General features: G+C 54.8%; 1 protein-coding gene and 1 non-coding gene across 2 annotated transcripts in view; both read left to right on the top strand.

Annotated features, from left to right (window-relative positions):
* ADAMTS7 (ADAM metallopeptidase with thrombospondin type 1 motif 7) overlaps nt 1-19216 on the top strand; it is a 49820-nt gene extending 30604 nt beyond the window's left edge. Inside the window, exons 19-24 of the mRNA XM_054169207.1 lie at nt 2505-4280; nt 4993-5145; nt 6037-6210; nt 6952-7098; nt 8609-8768; nt 19044-19216. Of these exons, the coding sequence (XP_054025182.1) occupies nt 2505-4280; nt 4993-5145; nt 6037-6210; nt 6952-7098; nt 8609-8768; nt 19044-19216 (2583 nt within the window). The remainder of the gene's footprint in view (nt 1-2504; nt 4281-4992; nt 5146-6036; nt 6211-6951; nt 7099-8608; nt 8769-19043) is intronic.
* Nucleotides 19217-26872: 7656 nt separating this feature from the next.
* TRNAK-CUU (transfer RNA lysine (anticodon CUU)) lies at nt 26873-26945 on the top strand. Its single transcript has one exon. It is a non-coding gene; the product is annotated as a tRNA-Lys (tRNA).
* Nucleotides 26946-27052: the final 107 nt, after the last annotated feature.

Raw genomic sequence — 27052 nt, 5'->3', positions numbered from 1 at the left:
CCAGGTTCTTCTCCTGAGGAACAAATGAGAGGATGAGAGGAGATGGCCTCAAGTTGCCCCAGGGGAGGTTTAGGTTGGACATGAGGAACAATTTCTTCCCCAAAAGGTCTGTGAAGGCCTGGCCCAGCCTGCCCAGGGCAGTGGTGGAGTCCCCATCCCTGGAAGGGTTTCAAAGCTGTGGAGATGTGGTGCTGAGGGTCATGGTTTGGTGGTGACCTGGCAGGGCTGGGGTAATGGTTGGACTTACTGACCTCTGGGGTTGTTTCTGCTCCTACCTGGCATTGGCCAGGGGATACAGAGCTGGGGAAGCCACAGCACAGAGGATCTGGCTGCTGGGTCAGCATCTCATCTAGGCAGCCCCTGCCAGGGAGGAGAAGTCCCACAAGGTGGGCACTCACCTAGAAACCCACCAGGACCAGCTGAGGGAGCAGGGCAGGTGACACTGAGGCACCTGGCCCTCGGGAGGACTGAGGAAAGATGGGGAAGGCTCAAAATGCAGGAGCCTGGATTGTCTGAGGAGCATGTCTCCAGGGGAGCCCTGGCCAGCCTGGCAGCTCTGCCTGTCCACCTTAACCTCTTCATTTCCACGTGCTGGTGGCTGTGCATCAAGCCCTCTCCTCAGCCCATCCATTTTCATCCAAAGGGCAGTGATTTCAGCAGAAATCCCCTTTGTTGGCTTTGTTTGCCTTGTTGACCCTTTGTTCTCCTTGGCCAGCTTGCACAAGGCTCGTTGATGCCCATGACTAATGCTCTGTGCATGTCACCACAAGCTGCAGCAGCCCACATGTGATGTTACCAGCCCTAGGATTGACTTAGCCAGCAGAAAATGTTGTTGTCCCTCTTTCCAGCTTGGGGGTTCCTCTTACACTGAGCAGTCTCAAAGGAGCCATTGTGGTGGAGGAGGAGGAACTCCACAGAGCTCTATCTTGACCTTTGCCTTTTCCCTACTAGGACAACACCCATCTTATTATCCCCTGCTTCAGAAAGTTCTCTTCTAGAAGAAGAGATGTAATTCATGGTGATAGGTCATAGGAAAGACCTATGAGATCATCTTGCCCAATGGCCTCCACACTGGCCATCCCCTGGGAAAATCATTCCTGGCTAGAGTGGAGGTCAAGGAGCACCCTGAGCAAAGTGCCCTGCAATACCAGCCCTGTACTGGGATAGCCTCTAGCAGGGAGACAGCCCTGGAGGTACATCTGACTGGTAGTCACACTGCTTACTGGTGTGACTGGTACCTCCTGCTCCTCACTCCTGGTAGAAGGGACCCTGAGCCACAGATGAGAATGACACAGGAAGGGTAGAGCAGGAGTTAGAGCAAGGAAGAACAGAATAGAATATAGAATAGGATAGGATAGGATAGGATAGGATAGGATAGGATAGGATAGGATAGGATAGGATAGGATAGGATAGAATAGGATAGGATAGAATAGAATAGAATAGAATTAACCAGATTGGAAAGGACCTTTGAGATCATCAAATCCAACCTATCACCCAACACCATCTAATCAACTAAACCCTGGCACCAAGCACCCCATCCAGTCTCTTCCTAAACACCTCCAGGGATGGGCACTCCACCACCTCCCTGGGCAGCCCATTCCAATGGCAAATCTCTCTCTCTGTGTAGAATTTCTTCCTAACATCCAGCCTAAACTTCCCCTGGCACAGCTTGAGACTGTGTCCTCTTGTTCTGGTGCTGGTTGCCTGGGAGAAGAGACCAACCCCCACCTGGCTACAACCTCCCTTCAGGGAGTTGTAGAGAGCAAGAAGGTCTCCCCTGAGCCTCCTCTTCTCCAGGCTAAGCAACCCCAGCTCCCTCAGCCTCTCCTCCCAGGGCTGTGCTCCAAACCCCTCCCCAACTTTGTTGCCCTTCTCTGGACACCTTCCAGCACCTCAACATCTTTCCTAAACTGAGGGGCCCAGAACTGGACACAGGACTCAAGGTGTGGCCTGACCAGTGCTGAGTGCAGGGGCAGAATGACCTCCCTGCTCCTGCTGGCCACACTGTTCCTGATCCAGGCAAGGATGGCATTGGCCCTCTTGGCCACCTGGGCACACTGCTGGCTTGTGTTCAGCCTACTCTTGACCAGTAGTTTAGGTTGGACATTGGGAAGAAGCTCTTGACTATAAGAGTGATGAGTCACTGGAACAAGTTACCCAGGGAGACTGTGGACACCTCATCCCTGGAAGTGCTTAAGACCAGGCTGGATGAGGCTTTGAGCAACCTGGTCTAGTGGGAGGTGTCCCTGCCCACGGCAGAGGGTTGGAACTTTCAGGTCCCTTCCAACCCAAACCATTCTGTGATTCTGTGTCTCAGGACCCACAGGGCTGGTGGGACCTTCCCCCGACACCAACGGGACGGTCAGGCATCCACTCAGTATCTCAGAGGGGATCACCAGCAAGGGACATGGGCACTACTGTGGCACCTCTGCCAGCCTCTTCTCCACTCCTCCTGCCCTCACCCGTGCTCCCATCCCTGACATCTCCATCTCTTCCCTTCCCAGTGCTCCACCACGTGTGGCAATGGGACACAGAGGCGCCCTGTCTACTGCAGCAACAGCACCGGAGCCGCTTGTGACCCTGCGGAGAGACCCAGCACGGAGAACATCTGCTCCTTGCCACCGTGCCAGAAGCAGCTGGACAGTGCCAACGTGGACTGGTCTGGCAGTGGCTCCTCCAGCAGGGAGATCTTTAATGAAATCCATTACATCCCCAGCAACCACATGCCTAAGTTTAACCCTTTAATCCCAACCCTTCCTGAGTCCAATGACGTCAATGTCATCCCTGAGGAGGACTTCTCAAGCAGGCAGGGAAATGTCTTTGTAGATGATTTTTACTATGACTACAACTTTATCAACTTCCATGAGGATCTCTCTTACTATCCCTTCACAGAGAAAGAGACCAAAGGTGAGGGCCAGAAGCCAGAGCTGAGCCCCAACGATGTGGAAAGGTCCCATGAGGTGTCTGCTGATGTCAAGCCAAGTGGAGAAGCAAGCAAGGACCTGCTGGTGGCAAGCAAAGCAAACGCTTCTGCTCCCACACCCAGCAAAGCAGAGACAGAGCCTGGGGGGTTAGCCATGAATGACCTGAGTGTGGTCCATGAGGATGTGGGGACAGCTGCTCCCAGACACACCATCCCTAACCTGATGGGTGAGGAGGACACAACGTTCGTGCCCCACTCTGAGCACCACCCAGCCACCCAGAGCACCACGAGGCACAGCTCTGCCAGCAGCCACGACCGCCCACCCCTGGAGGAACCCCGTGCAGCTGTGCCAACAAGGACAGGTCCTGGGCAGGATGGTACAGCCCATGACCTTGTTCCCTGGGCTCCTTACCCAGCTGGTCTCTCCCCACCACTGCCCACTGGTGGGGGCAGCTCTGGCACAGCCACATCTGCCGCACAGCCGGGGAGCAGTGGTGAGGAGCGTGTGAGCGTGGGGGGAGCGGGTGGCACCAGCAGTGAGGAGCACGAGGGCACCAGCTCTGTGGGGACAGGCCATGAAGACTCAAGGGAAATGGGGCTTGTCCTCACTGGTGCTGCCCCCAAGACCACGAAGCAGGAAGGGTGGGCAGAGATGCTGGAGAGGACAGTGGGCACCCAGGCAATGTGGGTGGCCAACGAGCGAGCCCGTGGGACACAGAGGGCAGATCTGTCCTTCCCCACCCCACAGGGACCAGGATGGGAGAAGGGAAGCAGTGCCGGAGGCACATATCCTGCTGCAAGTCCCTACCCCATGGGTGCTGATGGGGGCCCCGTGGGGCACCAGCCAGAGCTCCACACCACCACAACCCTGACTTCAACCCCCCTGGTGGCCACCGCAGCGTTTCCATCTGCAATGTCCTTGTCCCCTGCTGTGCCTGGACCTGCCACCCAGCTCACCTCCAGTGGGCTCACCCAGCAAGATGCCCTGGTGCCAGCCATGCCCACAGGCCCAGCTCACAGCCCTCCTGTTTACCCACTGGGAGAATCACCCTCTGAGTCCCCCTCAGTGTGGTGGACCCTGGGGGTGTCCCACCACCCAGAGCTGGTGTCACCCCATGCACAGGAGACATCCCATGAAGCCCTGCTCAGCAGTACCATGCCAGCAGACCACTCACTGTGGGCAGCTCCACAGACTTTTGCTTTCAGTGATGGGGAGCATGAGGTACCCCAGCCCAGCCCTGTCCCACCACTGTTCTGGGAGGAGGAAGACATGGAGAAGGAGGAGGCTTTGCTTCTGCCTTTGACCACCATGGCAGCCACTGTGATGCCCAGCTGGGAGGTCGGGAACTGGAGTGAGGTATGTGTTGAGTCCAGGACACCTTCTGGCTCTCTACAGCTCCCTGGAAGGAAGTTGGAGCCAGGTGGGGGTTAGTCTCTTCTCCCAGAGAACAAATGGGAAGATGAGGGGAGATGGCATCACATTGCCCCAGGGGAGGTTTAGGTTGGACATGAGAAACAATTTGTTCACTGAAAGAGTTGTCAAAGCTTGGCCCAGCCTGCTCAGGGCAGTAGTGGAGTCCCTGTCCCAGGAAGGGTTTCAAAGCTGTGGGGATGTGGTGCTGAGGGCCATAGTTTGGTGGTGACCTGGCAGTGCTAGGGGAATGGTTGGACTCCACCATGAGGTCTCTTCCAACCAACACAGTTCTGTTATTCTATGAAATGGATTATGGAGGAGGATTTTCCTCCTTCCCCCAGTCCAAGGCCTCCCTGATGTAGGTCTGGTTTGAGGGAAACCTCTCACCATGAGAAGTTCTCCATGGGGCTGATTCCTCATCCCAGAAATGCCAGGCACATCCTCTGGGAGAGCTCCTCCACATCACCCCACAGCCCTGCCTCCAGTTGTCCTGGCACCCCTCTTGATGACCATGGAGGCGGTGATGAGCCGAGTCCCTCAGGGACCTTTCTGCTGGGCCACCAGGCTCCATCCTCGGCCAGAGGCTACCACGGAGCATCAGGGCCAGGGGGCAGGGGGGGAGGAGAGGAGCAGGAAGCCTGCTGGTGTGTTGCAGTGCTCAGCTACCTGCGGCGTGGGCGCGATCTGGAGGAGCGTGCGCTGCAGCAGCGGCAGCGACGATGGCTGTGCCATGGCCGACAAACCTGTCCCGGCTCGGAGGTGCTCCCTGAGACCCTGCTCCTCGTGGCGTGTGGGCAACTGGAGTAAGGTAAAGGGGCCTCTGAAGGGTGGGGAGGGCCCAGAACATCCTTGGAGAACTGAAGGCAGGTGGTGGCTGCCCCACGGCCGGAGCTGTACCTGCTTTTGGGGGGGTGCTCTTGCCCCGTGGTGTAGATTGGCAGCAGCCACAGAGTTTAAACATCTTCATCCCACAGTAAGCTTGTGGGGTGGGGTTGAGCCCCCATGGGTTTGAAGCTAGAGCAGGGTAGATTTAGGATGGACAGTAGGAAGAAGCTCTTCACAGTGAGGGTGGTGAGACACTGGAACAGGTTGCTCTGTTGTGGTGGAGGCCACATCCCTGGAGACATTCAGGAGTCAGTGTGGCCCTCAGCAGCCTGGTCTAGGTGGAGGTATCCCTGCTGAGTGCAGGGGGGTTGGACAGGATGACCTTTGAGAGTCCCTTCCAACCCAGTTCAGTCTGTGACTCCATCTGTAATCTTCTCATTTGCTCTGCTCTTGGGCTGCTTGCAAAGCCAGGAGTTTGCAAAAGCTCAGCCAAGAGTGGCTGAAAGTCTCTGAAGGAAGGGAGAAAGTCTGAAGAAGGTCTCTTGAATATGTTCTGGCCACCCTGTGCCACCATGGGGTGTTGGTGGTTGGGTTGGGTGAATCCAGTAGGTTCAGTGGTGAGGACCAACCTTCTCTGCTCTGGGTGGCCTGAGGATCACCAGCTGCCAACACAGGAACAATTTGTTGCAGTAGCTTTCAGAATGGCAGACTCAGAGCTGCGTGGACTGTTCTCTAGCTTGGACTAGAGAAAGAAGGTGAAAAGATGTTGAGTATCAACCAATCCAGGCCAGATCATCTCTGAGGTCACCTGCCATTGCTGGAGGGATTGGCCCTTGTCACCCTTTCCCAGTGTGATGCTCGTGTCGTTTCCCAGTGCTCCAGGAGCTGCGGCGGGGGGGTGAAGGTTCGGGATGTGCACTGTGTTGACACCAGAGACCAGAGGCTCCTACGACCCTTCCACTGCCAGGCTGTCCTCTACAAGCCACCAGAGCAGCTCCCCTGCCAGAGCACACCGTGTCTGGACTGGTACACCTCCTCCTGGAGAGAGGTAGGGGCTGCTGGGGAGGGGCAACCCTTTACTCCTGACATCACAGTGGGGTTTTCTCTCAGGATGGTGTGTTATCAACAGCAACATCCCCAGGTGACTTTCTTCTCTCCCTGGAACTAAGTTTGGCCAGCACTTGCTTGCCCAGAGCAAGTGGTCAGTAGCTGGGCAATGGGTGGCCAGGTGGGTTGCAGTGAGGAGCCCCCATGGTCATTTTAGCAGGGCCTGTTGTGACAGGGCAAGGGGTGATGGTTTGAACTCAAAGAGGGAGATTCTGCCTGGAGGAAAGGGAGAAATGTTTGGCACTGAGGGCTGTTAGAGCCTGGCCCAGAGAGGTGGGAGATGTCCCATCCCTGGATCCACTGCAGGTCAGGTTGTTTGGGGCTCTGAGCAACCTGCTCTGGCTGCAGCTGTCCCTGCTGACTGCAGAGGGGTAAGACTGAGCTTGAAAGGTCCCTTCCCACCCAAACCACTCCGTGATTGGCAGCAGGAGGCAGTGGGCTCAGCTGGCCTCTTCCCACACCTGCCAAACGTCAGCAGATCCTTGGCAGCAGGTCTGGAGGTTCCTGCTGCCTCTGCAGGACCTGCCGGCCGAGCGTCAAGCACCAGGGAAGCCGCCTGCTGGTGGCCGTGGAGTGGGGACTCCACTTGACGGCTGGCTGCGTGTGCCTGAGGGTGTCTGAGCAGCCTGGCCACGGGTGTCCTGCGTGGAGCTGATGGCTTCCCGCGGGCTGTGTCCCGCAGTGCTCGGAGGCGTGCGGCGGGGGGGAGCAGCAGCGGCTGGTGACCTGCCCGGAGCTGGGGCGCTGCGAGGAGACCTTGCGACCCAACACCACCCGGCCCTGCAACACACACCCCTGCACCACCTGGGTGGTGGGCTCCTGGGGAGAGGTGAGTGGGCACCAGAGGCTGCAGGTGGCTCCTCTCTGGGGGGCTTTGGCTCAAAATGCGAGAAACAGTGGCAGGGGGGAAAGTGCTGTCCAATGTGTCCAGTTCTGGGCTCCTCAGTTTAAGAGTAGGATAGGATAGGATAGGGTAGGATAGGATAGGGTAGGATAGGATAGGATAGGGTAGGATAGGATAGGATAGGGTAGGATAGAGTAGAGTAGGATAGGATAGGATAGGATAGAGTAGAGTAGGATAGGATAAGATAGGATAGGATAGGATAGGATAGGATAGAATAGACCAGACCAGACCAGGCTGGAAGAGACGTTTGAGATCATCGAGTCCAACCTTTCACCCAACACCATCTAATCAACTAAACCCTGGCACCAAGCACCCCATCCAGTCTCTTCCTAAAAACTGAGAAGGACATTGAGACACTTGAATGTGTTCAGAGAAGGGCTGGGGAGAGGTCTGGAGCACAGCCCTGTGACGAGAGGCTAAGAGAGCTGGGATTGTTTAGCCTGGAGAAGAGGAGGCTCAGGGGAGACCTTATTGTTGTCTACAGCTTCCTGAAAGGAGGTTGTAGCCAGGTGGGGGTTGGTCTCTTCTCCCAGGCAACCAGCAGCAGAACAAGAGGACACAGTCTCAAGCTGTGCCAGGGGAAGTTTAGGCTAGAGGTGAGGAGAAAGTTCTTCCCAGAAGGTGTAATTGGCCACTGGAATGTGCTGCCCAGGGAGGTGGTGGAGTCACCATCCCTGGAGGTGTTCAAAAAAGGATTTGATGTGAAGGCATGTTTTAGATGTCAGGAGGTGTTAGGTATTGGGTAATAGGTTGGGCTTGATGATCTTTGAGGTCTTTTCCAACCTGGTTGATTCTGTGGTTCTATGAATATCTTCTACCAAGGACACAGAGAGACTGAGGGCACCCCCAGCAAGTCTGCAGATGACACCAAGCTGAGTGGTGAGGCTGATAAGACTGTTCCTATGAGGATAGGCTGAGGGAGTTGGGGTTGTTCTCTCTGCAGGCTCCAGGGAGACCTTAGAGCTGCATTTCAATATCTGAAGGGGAGCTACAGGAAGGCTGAGGAGGGACTGTTCAGAAGGGCCTGTGGTGGATGGGCAAGGGGCAGTGGTTTGAAACTGGAGCAGGGGAGATTTAGGTTGGAGATTAGCAGGAAGCTCTTCACAATGAGGGTGGTGAGATATTGGACAGATTGCCTGGAGATGTGGTGGAGACCCCATCCATGAAGACATTCAAGGTCAACCTTGATGTGGCCCTGGGCAGCCTGCTGTAGCTGGAGGTGTCCCTGCTGAGTGCAGGGCCGTTGGGCAAGATGCCCTTTGAAGGTCCCTTCCAACCCAATGCGCTCTGTGAAAGACCCAGCCCTCAAACCCAAACTGGGGGCTGCTGCCCTATGAATCTCTGGGGTCTGGTGCTGCTGTGTGCTGGGGGGTGGCTTTATTGAGCATGGGGACAGGCCTCCCCTGGTGCTGATGGGTCTGTCCCCCTCCCACAGTGCACGGCTCCCTGCGGCGGGGGCATCCAGCGGCGCCAGGTCAAGTGCATCAACACCAAGACAGGGCTGGCCGAGGAGGACAGCAGCCTCTGTGACCACGAGCCCTGGCCTGAGAGCACCCAGAAGTGCAACCCACAGGACTGTGAGAGCTCTGAGACAGGTGAGTGTCCACCCTGCCCCTTCTGGCAGCTCAGTGTCTTCTCTTCAGGTGGTCATGCTCCTCAAGAGCCTGTGTAGGCTGCTTAGGATCAAAGCTGCCTGTGGAGGACGTGGTGGCAGTTGTGGACATTGGTGTGAAAAGCACCCAGGCTCTCTAAGGAATTGGTACCTGGAGGGCAAGCAGCATCTCCATCACCAGCTCTATGGAGGAGTGAAGGTGAGCCAGTGTGTGTGGTGCATTCTGGCCTGGAACAGCAATAGAGTCACCAGCAGGACCAGTCCCATATCCTGGGGTCTGGTGGAATGACACCTGGAATATTTGCTTCAGTTTGGGGCCCCTCAATCCAAGAAGAGCATTGAAGGGCTGGAGCATGTCCAGAGAAGCTGGCAAAGGGTCTGGAGAACAGGTCTGGTGAGGAGCTGAGGGTTGTTGCATGGAGAAAAAGAGGCTGAGGGGAGACCTTCTGCCTCTCTACAGCTCCCTGAAAGGAGGTTGGAGCCACGTGGGGGTTGGTCTCTTCTCCCAAGGAACAAGGGACAGGACAAGAGGGAATGGCCACAAGTTGCCCCAGGGGAGGCTGGGGCCAGACTCTTGTCAGTGGTGCTCAGTGTCAGGACAAGGGACACTGGGCACAAATTGGAACCCAGGAGGTTCCATCTGAAGAGGAGGAGAAAAGTCTTTGGTGTGAGGATGCTGGAGCCCTGGAGCCAGCTGCTCAGAGAGGTTGTGGGGTCTCCTTCTCTGGAGAGCTTCCAAACCCCCCTGACCATTGTGATCCTGGGCAAGCTGCTGTGGGTGCTCCTGCTTGAGCAGGGAGGTGATCTCCATCTGTGGAGGTCAATCCATCCCCCAACCACGCTGGGATTCTGGGATTAAACAGCTCCTTTTCAGTATCTGCAGGACCCTCCTGCATCTGAAGGCTGGGGGGCATTCCAGCAGTTAGGATCTCCCTAGCTTGCTCAATCAGCTATGTGTGAGTCCAGCTATTTTTGGGGACAATTTCCATGCTGGGCTGGGTGATGAGAGCCGTGGAGCCACACAGCACAGCCAAGGCTGGCCCAAAATAATCACTTAGATGTGTAGGAAGCAGAGGAAAGTTAAACCCCTAGGTTGGGGATGACATAAAGGCTCTGGCTGCAGCCCAGAGCAGGAAAGGCCTCTTGGAAATACAAACATTTCCTGCCAGACCATGCAGAGGAACCAAACTTTCACATGGCAGGAAATCACAGATGTGGAAATCCACAGGCAGAGGCTCCCAGAGAAGGCATGAGCATAAACCCCAGCCTTTCCCCTGGCTTTTAAAGGATCTTTAGTGCTCAACATTAATGCAGGCTGGAGAGGCTCATAGCTGTGTCAGGGGCACGAGGAGCTTCCATCTCCTCTCGCGTGAAGTTCATCCAGAGCAGTGAAGGCGTGGATTTGTGTTTGTGAGTGGTCATGTTCTGGCTGGAGATACAAATGTGAGTAACCCCAGAAGAGATGAGATGTTAGAACCATCCTCAGAGGAGTTTTTAACCAGGATGGAACAGATCAAGCCCAAGCAAACATCTCCAACATCTCCCCGGCTTCCATGGAGGGCGGTGGGAGTTAATTAGAGCCAGCTCTGGCCCCAGGCTGCCAACTAACTGATGGTCACACAGCTTATTTGTAGATGTGCCTCTTGTTTGATAGCTGCATCCAGCTGTGAACAGAGAGGATAAGGCTGGCCATGCCCTTAGATGGCTCTCAGGGAGCATCAGAGCCCACTGGGCGCCCAGATGCCTCCATGTGAGGCTCTGGCAAGGCTGGGGACATCTGTCTTACTCCATGCTAAGACAAGGAACTCAAATATGACTGCAGTGCAGGGAGATCTTCATGAGGGCAGGAAGAGCTTATGGGGGCTGTTGTGCACGATAGTGGCAGCCAGGAAAGCCCTGCAGCTCCTTGCTGGTGACCAACGGGGCAAGGAGGATGTCACTGTGCTCCTGAGAGTGCAGGAGGTGGCCCCTCTGTGATGGAAGAAGCAACCCTCTTCAGGACCAAACATGTGCAGCCCATGGGGTGTCCCCATCATGGTAAGTGTCATGAAACAGTGTGGCAGGGACTGTCCCCCTGTACCAGGAGCTGTCTCCAATCCTGGGGTCAGTTTTGGGCCCCTCTCTCCAAGAAGGACATTGAAGGGCTGGAAGGTGTCCAGAGGAGGGCAATGAAGCTGGTGAAGGGTCTGGGGGACAGGTCTGGTGAGGAGCAGCTGAGGGAACTGGGGTTTAGCCTGGAGAAATGGAGGCTGAGGGGAGACCTCATTGCTCTCTACAATTCCCTGAAAGGAGGTTGGAGCCAGGTGGGGGTTGGTCTCTTCTCCCTCAACTTGCCTCAGGGGAGGTTTAGGTTGGACTTGAGGCATAATTTATTCACTGAAAGGGTTGTGAAAGCCTGTCCCAGGCTGCCCAGGGCAGTGGTGGAGTCCCCATCCCTGGAGGGGTTTCAAAGCTGTGGAGATGTGATGCTGAGGGTCATGGTTTGGTGGTGACCTGGCAGTGCTGGGGTAAGGGCTGGGCTCCATGAGCTTGGAGGTCTTTTCCAATCAAAACAATTCTGTGATATAATAACTTTCCTCTTGCTCATTGCTCTGGATCCATTGCATGAGGGGCTGTAGGGCTGTTCCTTGATGGGATTGAGGGCTGAAGCCCCACACTCACACCAGGAACACGCTGCTCCAGGCTCTTTATCCTGGATCTGGCTGCCTTTCTGGCTGCCTGAAGGTTAACTGGCAATTAACCATGTTATTCCTGCTTGCTTGGAGTAGGGAAATGACCTAGCTCCTGGTTCTGCCGTGGCTGAACTCACCCTGGGGGACACACACCAAGGAGTAACTGCAGCAGATGCCAATTTTCTCCTTGGGGTGTGTGAGTCTGTGGCCAAGTGGCAAGATCAGGAGATGCTGCTGCAGGAGTCATTAAGTGCTCTTTATTTACTGCTAATTAGCAACAGATGTCAGTGGAAAAACGGATGTTTGGGAAAGGATTCCCTGTTTTGATGAGCTGTGGGGTGGATGTTACACATCAGGCTCGTGGAGACAGGGCTGGCAGGGTCTGCTTAGAGGTGAACCCATACCATAGAATCCCAGAATGGCAGGGCTGGAGGGGACCTCTGCAGATCACCCAGTCCAACCTCCCTGCTCCAGCAGGGGCACCCACAGCAGCTTGCCCAGGATCAGAATGACCAGGGTGGTTTGGAAGCTCTCCAGGGAAGGAGACTCCACAGCCTCTCTGGGCAGCCTGCTCCAGGGCTCCAGCACCCTCACACCAAAGAACTTTCTCTTCCTCCAGCCTGTGCCTCTTGCCCCTTGTCCTGTCACTGAGCACCACTGACAAGAGCCTGGCTCCATACCCTTGCCCCCCACCCTTTAGCTCTTGCTGAGCACTGAGAAAATTCCCTCTGGGGTTCCTCTTTTCCAGCCTCAATATGTCGACCCCATATCAACCCTTCCTAGTGAGGGGTTGATGTTCATGCCAAGCAGTACATGTACATGCAGTGAAGGGGCTGTGCAGGTCCTTGGGATCCAGACCCTGGTCCATCTTGGGCCTCCCATCTTGTGCCTGCCTTGGGAAACCTGGGCAACAGGAGAGAAATCCATAATAACCATCAGGAGCTGGAGCAGGAGTGGCATGGTTCCTCACCCTGGTGACAAGAGCTGGGTCTCCTTATTGCAGGGCTGCATCCTTTTTGTGTATTAAATGACCTTGGTTTGACCAGCAGTGGTAGGAGATGCCTCTCCTCTGGCACTGGGAGATGCTTTCTCCAGTGGTGGGAGAAGCTTCTCCTCCTTCCTCCCTGGCAGCTGCTGCATAGATTTCAGTTTTAGGAAGCATAAATCACAGAGGACCTCAGTGGTCAGCACAAGCAATCAGGGGAGAAGAACAACTTGCTTTCCTTCTGCCTTGGGTGTGGGTATGCAGGAACCAAAGGGACCTGGTGGCTGCAGCTTGGGCTCCTCTGCCAGGAGCTTCTTGCCAAGTTTCTGATAACAGCCTGGCAGGGAGGAGGCAAAGCCAAAGCTCAACAACTAACAATTATCCCTAAGTTCATGCTGAAAGACTCTCCAGAGTAGATCAAAGGCATCATGTGCTGTGCAGAAGGAAGACCTTCAGCAGAGAGGATCTTGGCCTTGAAGTGCTAAAACCAGAGAAAGCAAGGAGAGGAATAGAGACATGGTGCTGTGCCCATGGCTGGAGGGACTGCTGTGCCCACCCACAGCAGACTGGCTGCAGGGGTCCTGCCTGGGGTGGGTTTTCCTCAAGTCTTGGACTAGAGGAGAGCTTGGTGGTGCTGCCAAGCCTCTCACCCTGCTGCTGAGCCCCTTCACCCTGCTGCTAGACCCCCTCACCCTGCTGCTGAGCCCTCTCACCCTGCTGCTGAGCCCTCTCACCCTGCTGCTGAGCCCCCTCATCCTGCTGCTAGACCCCTCACCCTGCTGCTGAGCCCTCTCACCCTGCTGCTGAGCCCTCTCACCCTGCTGCTGAGCCCTCTCACCCTGCTGCTGAGCCCCCTCATCCTGCTGCTAGACCCCTCACCCTGCTGCTGAGCCCACTCACCCTGCTGCTGGATCCCTCACCCTGCTTCTGAGCCCCCTCCACCCTGCTGCTGGAACCCTCACCCTGCTTCTGAGCCCCCTTTACCCTGCTGCTGAGCCCCCTCACCCTGCTGCTGGGATGTGCTGCCCAGGGAGGTGGTGGAGTCACAGTCCCTGGAGGTGTGCAAGAGGGGATTGGATGTGGCACTTGGTGCCATGGTTTAGTCATGAGGTCTGTGGTGACAGGTTGGACTGGATGATCTCTGAGGTCTCTTCCAACCTTGGTGATACTGTGATACTGTGATGTGCCAGGAGCAGCCAGGCTGGCACCTAAAAGCCAGCTGGGTTTGTGCTCTTCCTCCCCGTTTTCCCAGCTGTGGCCCTGTGGGTGCCTGCCTGAGCAGGAAAACCTGGCAGCTGGTGGTGGGCTGAGCTGCTCATTCCCTGGGGATGGCACCACAAGAGCTTGGGATAACCCTTGTTAAACTCAGCCCCTGCCCTGGGAGCATCCCAAGGGCCAGAGGTCAGCAGTTTTCACTCTCTGCTTTTGCCGGCTCAGCTCCACGCTCAACCTTTCCTTGTTTTCGAGTCCAGGAAGTTTATTTTTCCCCAAGCTCAGGTCTGTGTAGCAGGAGCTTAAATGAAATTGAAAACAAATTCCACACCAACTGGAAAAAAAAAAAGAAAAACCCCAAACCCCACACAAACAACAACCTTCCCACCCTCCCCCAGAAAAAGAAGTGGAGTTTTCAGTTGCTAAGGTGCTGACTCAAGCTGGATTTGTCAAAACCCTGCTGGAAGCCGTCTCTTCAGCCTGAGATTTGGCACAGGTTTGTGCTCAGATGAAGTGTGAGGAGCAGATTTTAATAGAAAACAAACCCCCAGCCCAAGGGCTGGGGCAGTTCTCGAGGGACCCTTCCTGCAGGGCTGACAGATGAAGTGCTCCGTACAGCTTCCGCTGCCCAAACCCGGATTCCAGGCAGGAGCCGTTCAGCTTGGCCAAGAGGGTGAGACCTGAGCTTGACCTCGCACATCCACGCTGAGATGCTGCCTCAGCTCTAAGCAGGGGCTGCTCTGGGGAGGGAGGAGTGTCCACCACCTCCCATCCAGTTCACAGCCTTGAAATGCTGTGGAGATGTGGAGGTCTTGGGGAGGGTCAGCAGGGAGCTGCAACGCTGCCTCCAGCCGAGGGTGGTGGCTCCTCTCCAGCCTTCCCTCAGCCCATCCCAGCTGTTCTCCTGCAGTAGGCTCATACCTTTGCAGATGACATGATGAACAAAGAGAAATCCCTCCTGGCAGGAGACCCATGGGTTCATTTATGCCTGCAGTGCAGGTTTGGACCCTTCCTACCAGCGCCCAGGGTGCTGGCCTCTTGGAAAGGGATCAGCAAAGAGCTAAACCATCACCTCTGGTCCTCGAAAGTGACCTTCTAGTGAGAGGCTCCAAAGCCTTCAGAGCTCTTTCAAGGGAAGGCAGAAGGCAGCTTGGTCTGGATCCATAAATAGCTTTCTAGGAAGAGGGTTGTGATAAGCTGAGAGCTCATGGACAGAAAGGAGCCCAGGGAGCACAAGCAGCACCGAGCTAAAAATACCAGGGGATCGGCGTGGGGCTGGGACAGCATCGCTGCAGGGCTGCAGCACCCACCCTCCCCAACGCCAGGGACCTTCCCACCCATCCCTGCAGAGCTTGTGACTGGGCTCTTCTGAATGCCATGGAGTTTCTAGAGTCACAGAATCAGTTGGATTGGAAGAGACCTTTAAGCTTGTCGAGGCCAGCCATAAACCCAGCACTGCCAGGTCACCGCCAAACCATGGCCCTCAGCACCACCTCTCCACAGCCTTGAAACCCCTCCAGGGATGGGGACTCCACTACTGCCCTGGGCAGCCTGGGACAGCCCTTCACCACCCTTTGAGTGAAGAAATTGTTCCTCATGTCCAATCTAAACCTCCCCTGGGGCAACATGAGGCTGTTTCTTCTTGTCCTGTGTTTTGTTCCTTGAAAGAAGAGATTGACTCTCAAGGAGCTCCAAGCTCCTTTCAGGGAGTTGTAGAGAGTCAGAAGCTCTCCCCTCAGCCTCCTTTTCTCCAGGATCCCCAGGTCCCTCAGCTGTTCCTCACCAGCCTTGTTCTCCAGACCCTTCACCAGCTTCACTGCCTGTCTCTGGGCCTGCTCCAGCATCTCAATGTCCTTCTTGTGGTGAGAGGCCCAAAACTGAACCCAGTATTGGAGGGTGTAGCCTCATCAGTGTCCAATGGTGATTGCTGCTGGACCAGTGATCCCATATGTCCCCCCCAGAGAGCATCAACTCTGTCCTTTTTCCAGAGCTGTCCCAGCTTGGGCCATTCTTGTCCTGCAGCAGGTACACTGTCTGCTCCAGTATCCCCACGTGAAAGGGCTCTGGGGACACTCTGCTGGATCCACAGGGATGCTCCCAGGGAACACCATCCCTGGGACCCTGATGGAGCATCTCCTGGGCAACACCTCCCTTTCCTTGACCGACTGTGGTGCTCTCATGGCAGATGTGTAGATGTACCTGACCCTCTCTGGGCTTCACAGCACTGTCTCACCTCTTCTGGTGGGAGGTGAGGAGACACAGAATCTCTGCATTGTTTGGGCTGGAAAAGCTCTCTAAGATCACTGAGTCCAAACATCAACCCAACACCACCATGGCCATTAAACCATGTCCCCATGTGCCATGGCCACATGTTTCTTGACCACCTCACTGGGCAGCCTGTTCCAATGCCTAACCACTCTTGCAAGAAAGAGAAGAGAAGGAAAAAAAATCCACATTCTCCCCCAAACTCCCAGCCTGAGAGTGTGATGTGGGGCTGGGAGGCAGCTTTGGTCCCAGTCTGTGCTGGCAGGAAGCAGCTTCTGTGTTCAATGGTTTCTTCAGGGCAGAGAGATGTGAAGGCTGGGCAGGAGGAGCTGTTAGCTGGAGAGGAGGAGAGGAAATAGCTCTGCTGAAACAGAGAATTACTTTTAGACCAGTCTAGTGATCTCCTCTCTGATGGGCTGGGGGTGGGACTGAAATCCCCAACAGGGGGAAAAGTCTCTCTGCCCTGCATCTGCTGTGTCCTGCATCTGCTGTGTCCTGCAGCAGCTCAGCTGGTCCCCGTGGGAATCAGGGCAGCAGCTGTTCCCTCAGCAGAGCCTTTTGTTCCTGCAGGGAGATGGTGAGGGGCAGTGGCCAACGAGAGCTCCCCTGGCTTGGTCCTGGTATTTCCTCAGCAGAAAAGTGTCCTGAGAGCCAGAACTTCAGGGGTGTGGTTTAGTGGGCATGGTGGTGTTCAGTGATGGTTGGACTTGATGATCTCAGAGGTCTTTTCATAGATTGATAGAATGGTTTGAGGTGGAAGGGACCTTAAAGGTCATCTAGTTCCAACCCCCCCTAGTACTGGCAGGGACACCTCCCACAAGAACAGGTTGGTCAAGGCCTCATCCAACCTTAATGATCCTATGAAAAGTCTATTTTCTTCCCCAATTTCTGCATCTTCTTGGGGTGATCCCATCTGGAGAAGGAAAGCAGGAGGATCAGGGGGGTTCCAGTCCCACACCTCCAGCACCAAGGCAGGTAAAATCAGCCAGAGCTGATGTAACTGAAATGAGTCTTCCACAAGTGGAGGCTCCATGAGACACAGGCTTGGGTGGATGTGAAGCAGAGAAGGAAATGGCAGAATAAAGCAAACCATCTCTGTTCTAAACAAGATGTGTTTGGGGATGGGTCTGTGCTGCTGGCACCCAGCTGAGCTGCAGCCTGGCTGAGCCTGGTCTGCCTGGTGATGAAGCTGGGAGATGAAGCTGGGGCAGGGGAGGGATGTGATCCCATGGGATCATCTGCAGTACTGGGGCCAGGTCTGGAGTCCTCAGCACAGACAGGGACCTGTTGGAACAGAGCCAGAGGAGGCCACAGAAATGCTGAGAGGGCTGGAAGCTTTCTGCTGTGAGGCCAGGCTGAGAGTTGGAGTTGTTCAGCCTGGAGAAGAGAAGGCTCCAAGGAGACCTTCTGGTGATCTGTCAGTGCTTCAAGGGGCCAAGAATAAAGATGAAGAGGGCCTTTATCAAGCACTGTAGAGACAGGACAAGGGGTGTTGGTTTGAAACTAAAAGAGGGACATTCAGACTGGAGGGAAGGCAGAAATGTTTAACCCTAAGGGTTGTGAGAGCCTGGCCTAGGCTGCCCAGAAAGATGGGAGATGCCCCAAGCCTGGAACTGTTCCAGCTCAGGTTGTTTGGAGCTCTGAGCAACCTGCTGTAGTTGCAGGTGTCCCTGCTGACTGCAGGGATTAAATGACCTTTAGAGCTCCCTCCCCACCCAAACCAGCCTGAGATCCTATGCCCAGCACAAGGGTTTGCATGCAGTGGGAGCTGTGGGGGTGTTGGGATGCTCTGCCCTATGGCACGCCAAGGATGAGCTCTCTTTGGGACGACATTTGCATCATCCCCCAAGCACCAAACCAAATGTCCCAAGGTGACATTACCAGCTCCAGAGAGAGGGATTTGGGATATCCAGGCTGTTTGCAGAGAGGAAGCAGTCTCTGCAAACAGTTTGCTCAGCCCATGAGTGACTCAGCCAGGCTGTGACCCATCGCCACCACGGCCACCACGGCTGCAGCTGGCCTGGGTGCTGGCCCTGGAGCAGCAGTTCCCAAAACAAAGCCCATCCTCCAAGCCTCCATGCTGATGTTGTTTTGAGGGTCTGAGACACCTGCAGGAAGTGGAGCAGATGATGCAGGTTCTCAAAATAACCTAAACACAACTCAAAGCAAAAGCAGTTACCATCCTTCTGCCATCTTCTGCTGGGAAGGGCTGGGACCGGGAGGAGATTTCACTGTGGGGACCTTTGTCGCTTCTCCCAGGTCTGCAGCATGGACATTCCTCCCTGGGGAGTGAGCCCCAGGCTCAGTCCTGCACTCCCAAATGGTTTCTGTACCTCGGGAAGGTGCTGCAAAAGTGCAGAGAGCAGCAGAGGTGGTGGTGTTTCTGCTGGCAGTTAGGAGGAATACAATCATAGAACCAACCAGGTTGGAAAAGACCTCAGAGATCATCAAGTCCAACCTATTACCTAATACCTAACACCTCCTGACACCTAAACCATGGCTCTAAGTGCCACATCCAATCCATTTTTGAACACCTCCAGGGATGGTGACTCCACCACCTCCCTGGGCAGCACATTCCACTGGCCAATCTCTCTGTCTGTGAAGAACTTTCTCCTCACCTCAAACCTAAACTTGAGACTGTGTCCTCTTGTTCTGGTGCCGGTTGCCTGGGAGAAGAGACCAACTCCCTCCTGGCTACAACCTCCTTTCAGGGGGATGCTCAGTCCCCAGCTGAGGGTGGGCTTTGCTTTTGCTGAGCTCTTTTGCCTCTGCCAACTACACCCCTTAAAAGCCATGGAGATATGGAGCTGAGGGACACGGTTTAGTGGTCACCTGGCAGTGCTGGGTTAATGGCTGGGCCTGGTGATCTTGGAGGTCTTTTCCAAGGCAAACAGTTTTGTCATTACAGTATCACAGTTATCACCAAGGTTGGAAGAGACCTCAAAGATCATCGAGTCCAACCTGTCACCACAGAGCTCATGACTAGACCATGGCACTGAGTGCCACATCCAGTCCCCTCTTGAACACATTCTAGGGCTCCATGCCCGTTTTGACACCAAGCAGCCAATAACCGCCCTGGCAGCACCAGCGCTGACCCTGTGCTCGTCGTCTGCCTCCCTTCCAGGCTTCGTCTGCGAGCGTGACCGCTTGACCTTCGCCTTCTGCCAGACCCTGCGCGTCCTGGGCCGGTGCCACCTCCCCACGGTCCGCCTGCAGTGCTGCCAGAGCTGCCGGCAGCACCGGCACGATGCCGCACCCGACCAGGGCCGTGGGGACGAGCGGGCGTCCAGGAGGTGACACGACCGTCCCCCAGGGCAAGCAGCACCAGGACCTGAGGAGGCTCCTGGACCAGCGTGGTGGTGGTGGTGGTGGTGAGCTGGGTGACAGCCAGGACTTGTGGCTCTGCCAGCCGTGAGCCACGCGGTGCTCTGTCCGAACAGGGGATGCCCTGATGCCTTTTACTTGTCCTACACTCTAATGGTGCTCAAACCATCGCTCTGAACAGGAGGGTCTGGTGTGGGCTGGGTGTGCTGGTCCCGCCTGGGGAGATGCAGGGGCAGCCAGAGCCCTCCACTGGGGTCATGCTGCCACTGGGTGACCAGTGGGGAAATATTTGCTGGGGGGGAAGGCAAACCACACCCAGCAATGGTCTGGGGGCGGGGGGAACCTCTCCGAAACGGTCATGGTGCTATCACTTGATGTTTGCAGCCTCTTGATGGTGTTGGCTGGCCAGCACGGGACTCCTTGATGGCTGTGGTCATCTGTATGTATATGAAGTGAACATCTGGCATTCCACCAGTACCACCCACCCCTTGGGTCAGGGGGGTTTTACCTTCAAGAACTTGAAGCTGGCAACCCACTCCTGTGCTTCTCGTTGCAATGTTTACTCGCTGAAGCTGGACAGCTTGAGGAACGGGGACGGGGCAGAGGAGAAAACAGCAGCCTCAGCTGTCCCCACAAGTCCAGGGCCTGTGGCATGTGCCAAGGCTCCCATCCCCTCACCTCCCTGCTGCTGGCTTTCTCTGCCCAAGCCATGCCTGTGTCACCCTGAGGTAAAGGGAATGGTCAGGGCCACCGAGGCAACGTTTGGTTTGGAGTCCAGCAGTGTGTTCCCCTGCCTGCATTTGTGAAGGAGAAGGGGAAGCTGCTCCAGAGGTAGACCCCTGGACTTCCATACTCAGTTTAATGGTTGGTTAAGGTGTTCTCCTGTGTTCTTACAGCTAAAACCCTTTCTTCCCTCCCCTCCCCCCGGCTTATGTAGCTTCACCTCTGCTAAGGTTAGCTGATGCTTATCTAGGATACCCAGCATTGCATGAGGCGCTCCAGGAGCATCTCGTGCTAACCCCTCCCTTTCTTAGGGAAGATTTGCTCTTGGGTTGGTCCCCAGAGGAGGGTCAGGAGTATTTAGGTAGGAATTCCTTTCCATATTGCTCTTCAGGCTATGGAGGCTGACTGAAAATGGGGAGACCATGATGGCAACCCTACTTGCATGTAGGTTCTTCTGTCTTCACCTCTGCTGTCAGGAACAAGGCTCAGCCCAGGACAGGGGGGATTCCTGTGTGTAATTTGTATGTAAAACACAAGCCATGACTTCACCATTTGTGTTTTATTGCTTTCCAATGTGGTGTAAATTTGGATGTTTCAAGAGCCTGTGGTCAGTCCTCTTTTCCTTCTCACTCATCCCATGCTTCCATCATGCTCCCACTCATGGGATGGCTGCTAAATGTGGCTCCCAGACCCAACCATGTCCCAGGTGGCATGCCCAGGTCCAGGAAGGGGAATCCTCCCCAGGTGCAGGATCCTGCCCTTGCCCTTGTTGAACTTCATGAGGTTCCCCTCCACTGAGGTCAATAAACCAGAAAAGCAAGAATATGTCACAGAATCACAGAATCACCAAGGTTGGAAGAGACCTCAGGGATCATCCAGTCCAACCTGTCACCCAGCACCTCATGAGTACTAAACCATGGCACCAAGCACCCCATCCAGTCTCCTCCTCAACACCTCCAGGGATGGGGACTCCACCACCTCCCTGGGCAGCACATTCCAATGGCTAACAACTCTCTCTGGGAAGAACTTTCTCCTCACCTCCAGCCTAAATTTCCCCTGGTGCAACTTGAGACTATGTCCTCTTGTTCTGGTGCTGGTTGCATGGGAGAAGAGACCAACCCCCTCCTGGCTACAACCTCCCTTCAGGGAGTTGTAGACAGCAATAAGGTCTCCCCTGAGCCTCCTCTTCTCCAGGCTAAACAACCCCAGCTCCCTCAGCCTCTCTTCACAGGGCTCTGCTCAAGGCCTCTCCCCAGCCTCATTGCCCTTCTCTGGACACCTTCAAGAGTCTCAATGTCCTTCTTGAACTGAGGGGCCCAGAACTGGGCACAGGACTCAAGGTGTGGCCTAACCAGTGCAGAGTCCAGGGGCACAATGACTTCCCTGCTCCTGCTGGCCACACTATTCTTGATGTCAGCTCCCATCACAGTGGCCTTCAGCCAGGCAGAGCAGCATGGAGCTGGTGGTGCACTGGGCACCCTGAGAACTCATGTGTGCTTGACTGGAGACCCCAGCTGAGCTGTGCCCTCCAAGCCGCCCCCCTTCCTCCCTCCCTCCCTCCCAGAGCCCTGCCTCTGACCGGCGCAGGCAGAAGAAAATCCCTGAATCATGCTTTTCATTAGAGGTCCAGGATGTGTGGTGACCAGGAGGTATTCCCCTTTGTCATTCTAAGATACTTTTGGTTCATTACTTCAGAAAGACCCCATTGAGGAGCAACGCTGCAGCGCTCACATGCTTCATTTGGCACACAGCAAAGGAGAGGGTTCCCAGCACCGAGGTGATGGAGAGGGTCGGCGTCTCGCTGACCTTTGGCCACACGCTTTTCACTTGGCCCATTTGGAAAACAGATGGCTTCCTCACTAGAGCTGTTGGAGGCTACAGGAAGTCTTCCTCTTGCAGCTTGGTCACCTCCCAGCACCAGCTGGGTGCCTGCACCGGGTGAACCGGAGCTGAGGGCTGGGGGTTTAAGGCAGGAGTGGGAATTTAGGCAGATCTAGGCAAGCTTTAACTGCAACGCAACTGACACCACAGCTATGTCTCCTTGTTCAGATGAGCTATGATACTATGATGTTCCAACCTCTAAGGGTCTGTGATTCTGTGATCTGTATTGAAAAACTTAGTATTGGACTACTCTCTGTCCTTAAACCACAGCTTACTGTGGCCTTCCAGTATCTTAAGGGAGCCTACAGGAGAGCTGGGGAGGGACTTCTTAGGGTGTCAGGGAGTGATAGGGCTGGGAGGAGTGGAGCAAAACTAGAAATGGGTAGATTCAGATTGGATGTTAGGAAGAAGTTCTTCCCCTTGAGAGTGGTGAGACACTGGCACAGGTTGCCCAGGGAGGTGGTGGAAGCCACCTCCAGATTTAAGGCCAGATTGGATGGGACTCTGAGCAACCTGATATAGAGTGAAGTGTCCCTGCTTATGGCAGGGGGGGTGGAACTGGATGATCCTTGAGGTCCCTTCCACCCCTGACAATTCTGTGATTCTGATTCTGTGATTCTGAGCTGTTGGCCTGGTTTGAGCTAGAACAGAACTAATTCTGTTCAGTTTCTTTACTGCTCAGCTGAGGAGAGGAGGGTGCACAAAGAGGAGTGTGGCTGGCAGGTCAAGGGATACTCTCCAGTTCTCCATTGCCTCTGCTCTGCCCTAGTGAAACCACATCTGAAGTCCTGGTTCCAGTCCTGGATTCCCCATTTCAAGAGAGAGAGGGAATGCCTGGAGAGGGCCAAGTGGAGGCTGTGAAGATGCTGAGGGGCCTGGAGCATCTGTGTGAGGAGGAAAGGCTGAGAGCCCTGGGGCTGTGTAGCCTGGAGAAGAGCAGCTGAGAGGGGATCTGCTCAGTGCTCAGCCAGAGATAAAGGGTAGGGGGCATGGGCATGGAGCCAGAGTCTTGTAAGTGGTGCCCAGTGAGAGGACAAGGGGCAAGAGGCACAAACTAGAAGCTAAGAGATTCCATCTGAAGAGGAGGAGCAAGTTCTTTGGTGTGAGGGTGCTGGAGCCCTGGAGCAGGCTGCCCAGAGAGGTTGTGGAGTCTCCTTGTCTTGAGAGCTTCCAAACCCCTCTGGCCATTGTGATCCTGGTCAAGCTTCTGTGGGTGCCCCTGCTGATCTCCAGGGGTCCATCCAACTCCCCCTATGCTGGGCTTCAGAGATTCTGTGACAAATACCTTATAGCTTCTGTTTACTGGGCAACAAATGAGAGCTGGGCTAGGATCCAGCAGGAAACCTTTGTGAAGAAGGTTTCTGGCTGTAACAGTAGCCTGAGGATGGTGTTAAATGCCACAGAAGCTTAGAAAGAGGAGAGGAAGGGGATGAGACCAAGCACCCTGCCCTGAAGCTCCAAAATCTCCATCACTACTTGCCCTAGTGTTTTGGGCTGCTTGGGCAAGGCTTGTCCCCACGTGGTGATGGTGGGACAGGAGAAATTTGGAAAGGTAAACAAAGCCTTCTGAAAGAAGCAGAGCCCAAGGTTTTGTCCATCAGCACAGCTTAGCCAAAGGAAGCAGCCTGCAGATGGAAACTTGAGCTGAGCTCAGCCAGCTCCACCATGAAGGCTTCTCCAAGTGAGGGAAGATGTGGAAAACCAAAGGCTATGTGGAGCTGTTGAAACTGAGGGCACCCCAACAAGCCTAGTGGCTTCAGCCTGGGTAGTGGAGAGAGGCTGTGGTGGTATCAGCGTTGCTGAGGATGGGAAGAGATGCTGGGTGCTCCTCAGCCCCAGGGTCACCTCCAGGCTGTGACTGCCCGAGGACTGGGTAGGGCTGTCCTGCAGAGCTGCTTTTTCCTGGAGAAAGGATGAAATGGGAATACTTTAAACAGCTTCCTCAACTGGGTGACAGGGAGTTGGGTGGCCAGGAAATGGGCGACCAGGAGGTAGGTGACCAGGAGGTGGGCAGTCAGGAGTTGAGGGATCAGGAGATGGGTGACTGGGAGATAAATGCCCAGGAGATGGTCAGCCAGGAGGTGGGTAAATAGAAGATGGGTGACAGAGAGATGAGGACCAGCAGCAGTGTCCCAACAGTCCGCAGCTGAGCCCCGCAGTGTGGCAGGAGGACCTGTGCAAGGCAGGCAGTAACCTGTAGCTCACGTTTTGCTGTTGCTTCTTTTTATTCACCAGAATCTCCTGAAAGCCTCTGTGAGAGGAGCCAGAGGGTTTTTTGGCTTCAGATTAGATATGAGACCTTGTGCCTGCCCTGATCACCTCCAGACTTTTCCAGGGCTGGAGACAGGAAGGAACTGGGAGCTCGTTAAGTGGGAAGCAGCAGGCATTTTCTGGAGGAGGTTGTTTGTGTCTCTGTTAACAACAACACTTCAAATGCTTCCGCATCTCACGCAGCAGCTGGGGCTCCCTGTCACAGCACCTGCCTTTGGCAGGCTCCCTCCTCTTACCCAAGTGCTTCTGTCTGGCCCAGATGATCTCAGCTGGAGTATTTTAAGCCTCAAAGAGGAGGAAGGGTCATCAGTCCTTCATCAACAGCTGGTGATGGATGTGGTCCCCCTGGTGACCTGAGCATGCAAGGAGGCAGCGAAGTTCAGACGGACCAGGAATAGCTCACAACAGCCATCCATGTCTCTGCAGCTATGAACAAGAGAGGGGGTTATGTTCTCTTGTTCTTAAAACCCCTGGCCCTTGTGCTCCACAGAAAGGTTCCACAAGCCCAGCCCATAAAATCATTCAGGTTGGAAAAGACCTCCTGAGAACGATCCTTGAGGATCAGAAAAGCTGAACCAGGACAGCAAGGTTAAGAGAAGGCTCCAGGGAGCAGCAATGATGGGAGAGCTGGAAACCCTCTGCTGTGAGGGCAGGCTGATAGAGTTGGGGTTGTTCAGCCTGGAGAAGAGAAGGCTCCAGGGAGACCCTCTGGTGGATTTTCAGTGCTCAGATTTGCTGATCAGAAAGCTGGGGGCAGACCCTTGAGCAGCGTCTGTTGTGACAGGGCAAGGAGTGATGGTTTGAAAGTGAAGGAGGGAGATTCAGATTGGAGAGAAGGAAGAAATGTTTGACACTGAGGGTGGTGAGACCCTGGCCTAGGTTGCCCAAAGAGATGGGAGCTGCCCCATCCCTGGAACTCTTCCAGGTCAGGTTGTCTGGGGCCCTGAGCAAGCTGCTCTAGTTGCAGATGTCCCTGCTGTCTGCAGCGGGGTTGGACTGGATGAGCATTAAAGGGCCCTTCCCACTCAAACCACTCCATGATGTTCTAATTTCAATCTGTTGTGTCCTGTGTGGAAAAACAGAGCTGAGCTGAGCTGCTGTGTGGAGGGGCCACGTGTGGAGCCCAGCCCAAGAAGCCCAGGGCAGGGATGCTCCTCACCCTGCAGATGACATTTACTGGTTGTAATCTCACTCTGTGGCTTGCTGGTGCCCTCTGCAGTTGTTTCTCCTCATTGTAACTGCAGAGCATTAATAACAAAGGGATGATTTTACTACTTGATGATGGCAAGTGAGGACAGGAGAGGTGGCTCTCTTCCCAGGTCTGGAGATACACCCTAAGTTCCAATATTTAAAGGGTGGCTACAAAGAAAATGGAGATTTCCTTTGCCCTGGGAGTCACATAGAAAAGTCTGGGATGATGGGGACAAGTTACTCCTGGGGAGATTCTGATAGGACACAAGCAGAAAATTGTTCAGAAAGTGATCACCCATTGGAATCATCTCCCCTGGGAAGTGGTGGAGTCCCCAACATTGGACATAGTTAAGATCCAGCTGGACAGGAGCTGAGCCAGCTTCTGTAGAGCAGGCTTCAGGCAAGAAAGATTGGATCAGATGATCCTTGAGGTCCCTTGAAACCTGATAGTCTGTGACTGGTTCTTTTCTGCCTTGGCCTATTCCTCCACTCACATGTGGACACCATGACCTGCTTCACCATGACCATGGTGGGAGGGCAGTGAAGCCTCTCTGTGCTCCATCACAGCACAAAGCTGCCAGTGCTAATGATCTCAAAGCACCTCACGGACCAGAAAAGTCCTCTCCTGGTCACCAAAGCAGCCTATTCCATGTCCACCAAGGGCAAAGCTTTTGTCTGAGGTGGGAATGCCATTTTGGTGGTGCAAGCTGAGGAGAGGAGGGTGCACAAAGAGGAGTGTGGCTGGCAGGTCAAGGGATACTCTCCAGTTCTCCATTGCCTCTGCTCTGCCCTAGTGAAACCACATCTGAAGTCCTGGTTCCAGTCCTGGATTCCCCATTTCAAGAGATAGAGGGAATGCCTGGAGAGGGTCAAGTGGAGGCTGTGAAGATGCTGAGGGGCCTGGAGCATCTGTGTGAGGAGGAAAGGCTGAGAGCCCTGGGGCTGTGTAGCCCGGAGAAGAGCAGCTGAGAGGGGATCTGCTCAGTGCTCAGCAAGAGATAAAGGGTAGGGGGCAAGAGGATGGGGCTGGGGGTCTTGTCAGTGGTGCTCAGTGTCAGGACAAGGGGCAATGGGCAGCAGTGGGAAGCCAGGAGGTTCTAGGTGACCATGAGGAGAAATTTGTTTGGTGTGAGAGTGCTGGAGTCCCAGAGCAGGCTGCCCAGAGAGGTTGTGGAGTCTCCTTGTCTGGAGAGGCCCTTGTGATCCTGGGCAAGCTGCTGTGGGTGTCCCTGCTTTGCCCGGGGATTGGACTGGATGATCTCTGTCCACGGAGGTCCCTCCCCAGCCCCACCATGCTGGGATTCTAGGACATCTCGGGTGGCAGGACTTCACAGAACTTAATACATCCCAGCAAGTATCTTCTCAGTGAGAGGAAATTGACAACCCTGTTGTTTGAAAGCAAGAAAAGCACGTTCTCGGATAAGAGCTGGTAGATCTTAAAGGCCCTTCCCAACGGAGATGAGTTTCTGATTCGGCGGTGGCACGTCCCGCCCACGGCCTATTTGACAAGTGAGTAGACAAATGAGCGGACGAATAGCCTGAAAAAGAACATCGCACCACAGCGCCCGGCTAGCTCAGTCGGTAGAGCATGGGACTCTTAATCCCAGGGTCGTGGGTTCGAGCCCCACGTTGGGCGCATTCCTTTTTTCCGCCCTCTGTTCTCCTCCAGCCTTTTTTTTTTTTTTAAAATATCCTTTAGAAATAATTAATTTTTCATCTCACTAAGGTCCTTTGCTGCAACCA

The sequence above is a fragment of the Dryobates pubescens genome, chromosome 17 (genome assembly GCF_014839835.1).
Source record: "Dryobates pubescens isolate bDryPub1 chromosome 17, bDryPub1.pri, whole genome shotgun sequence".
Lineage (NCBI taxonomy): Eukaryota > Metazoa > Chordata > Aves > Piciformes > Picidae > Dryobates > Dryobates pubescens.
Note: the sequence above shows the minus strand (reverse complement) of the source record. Positions and strands in the feature narration are given on the sequence as shown.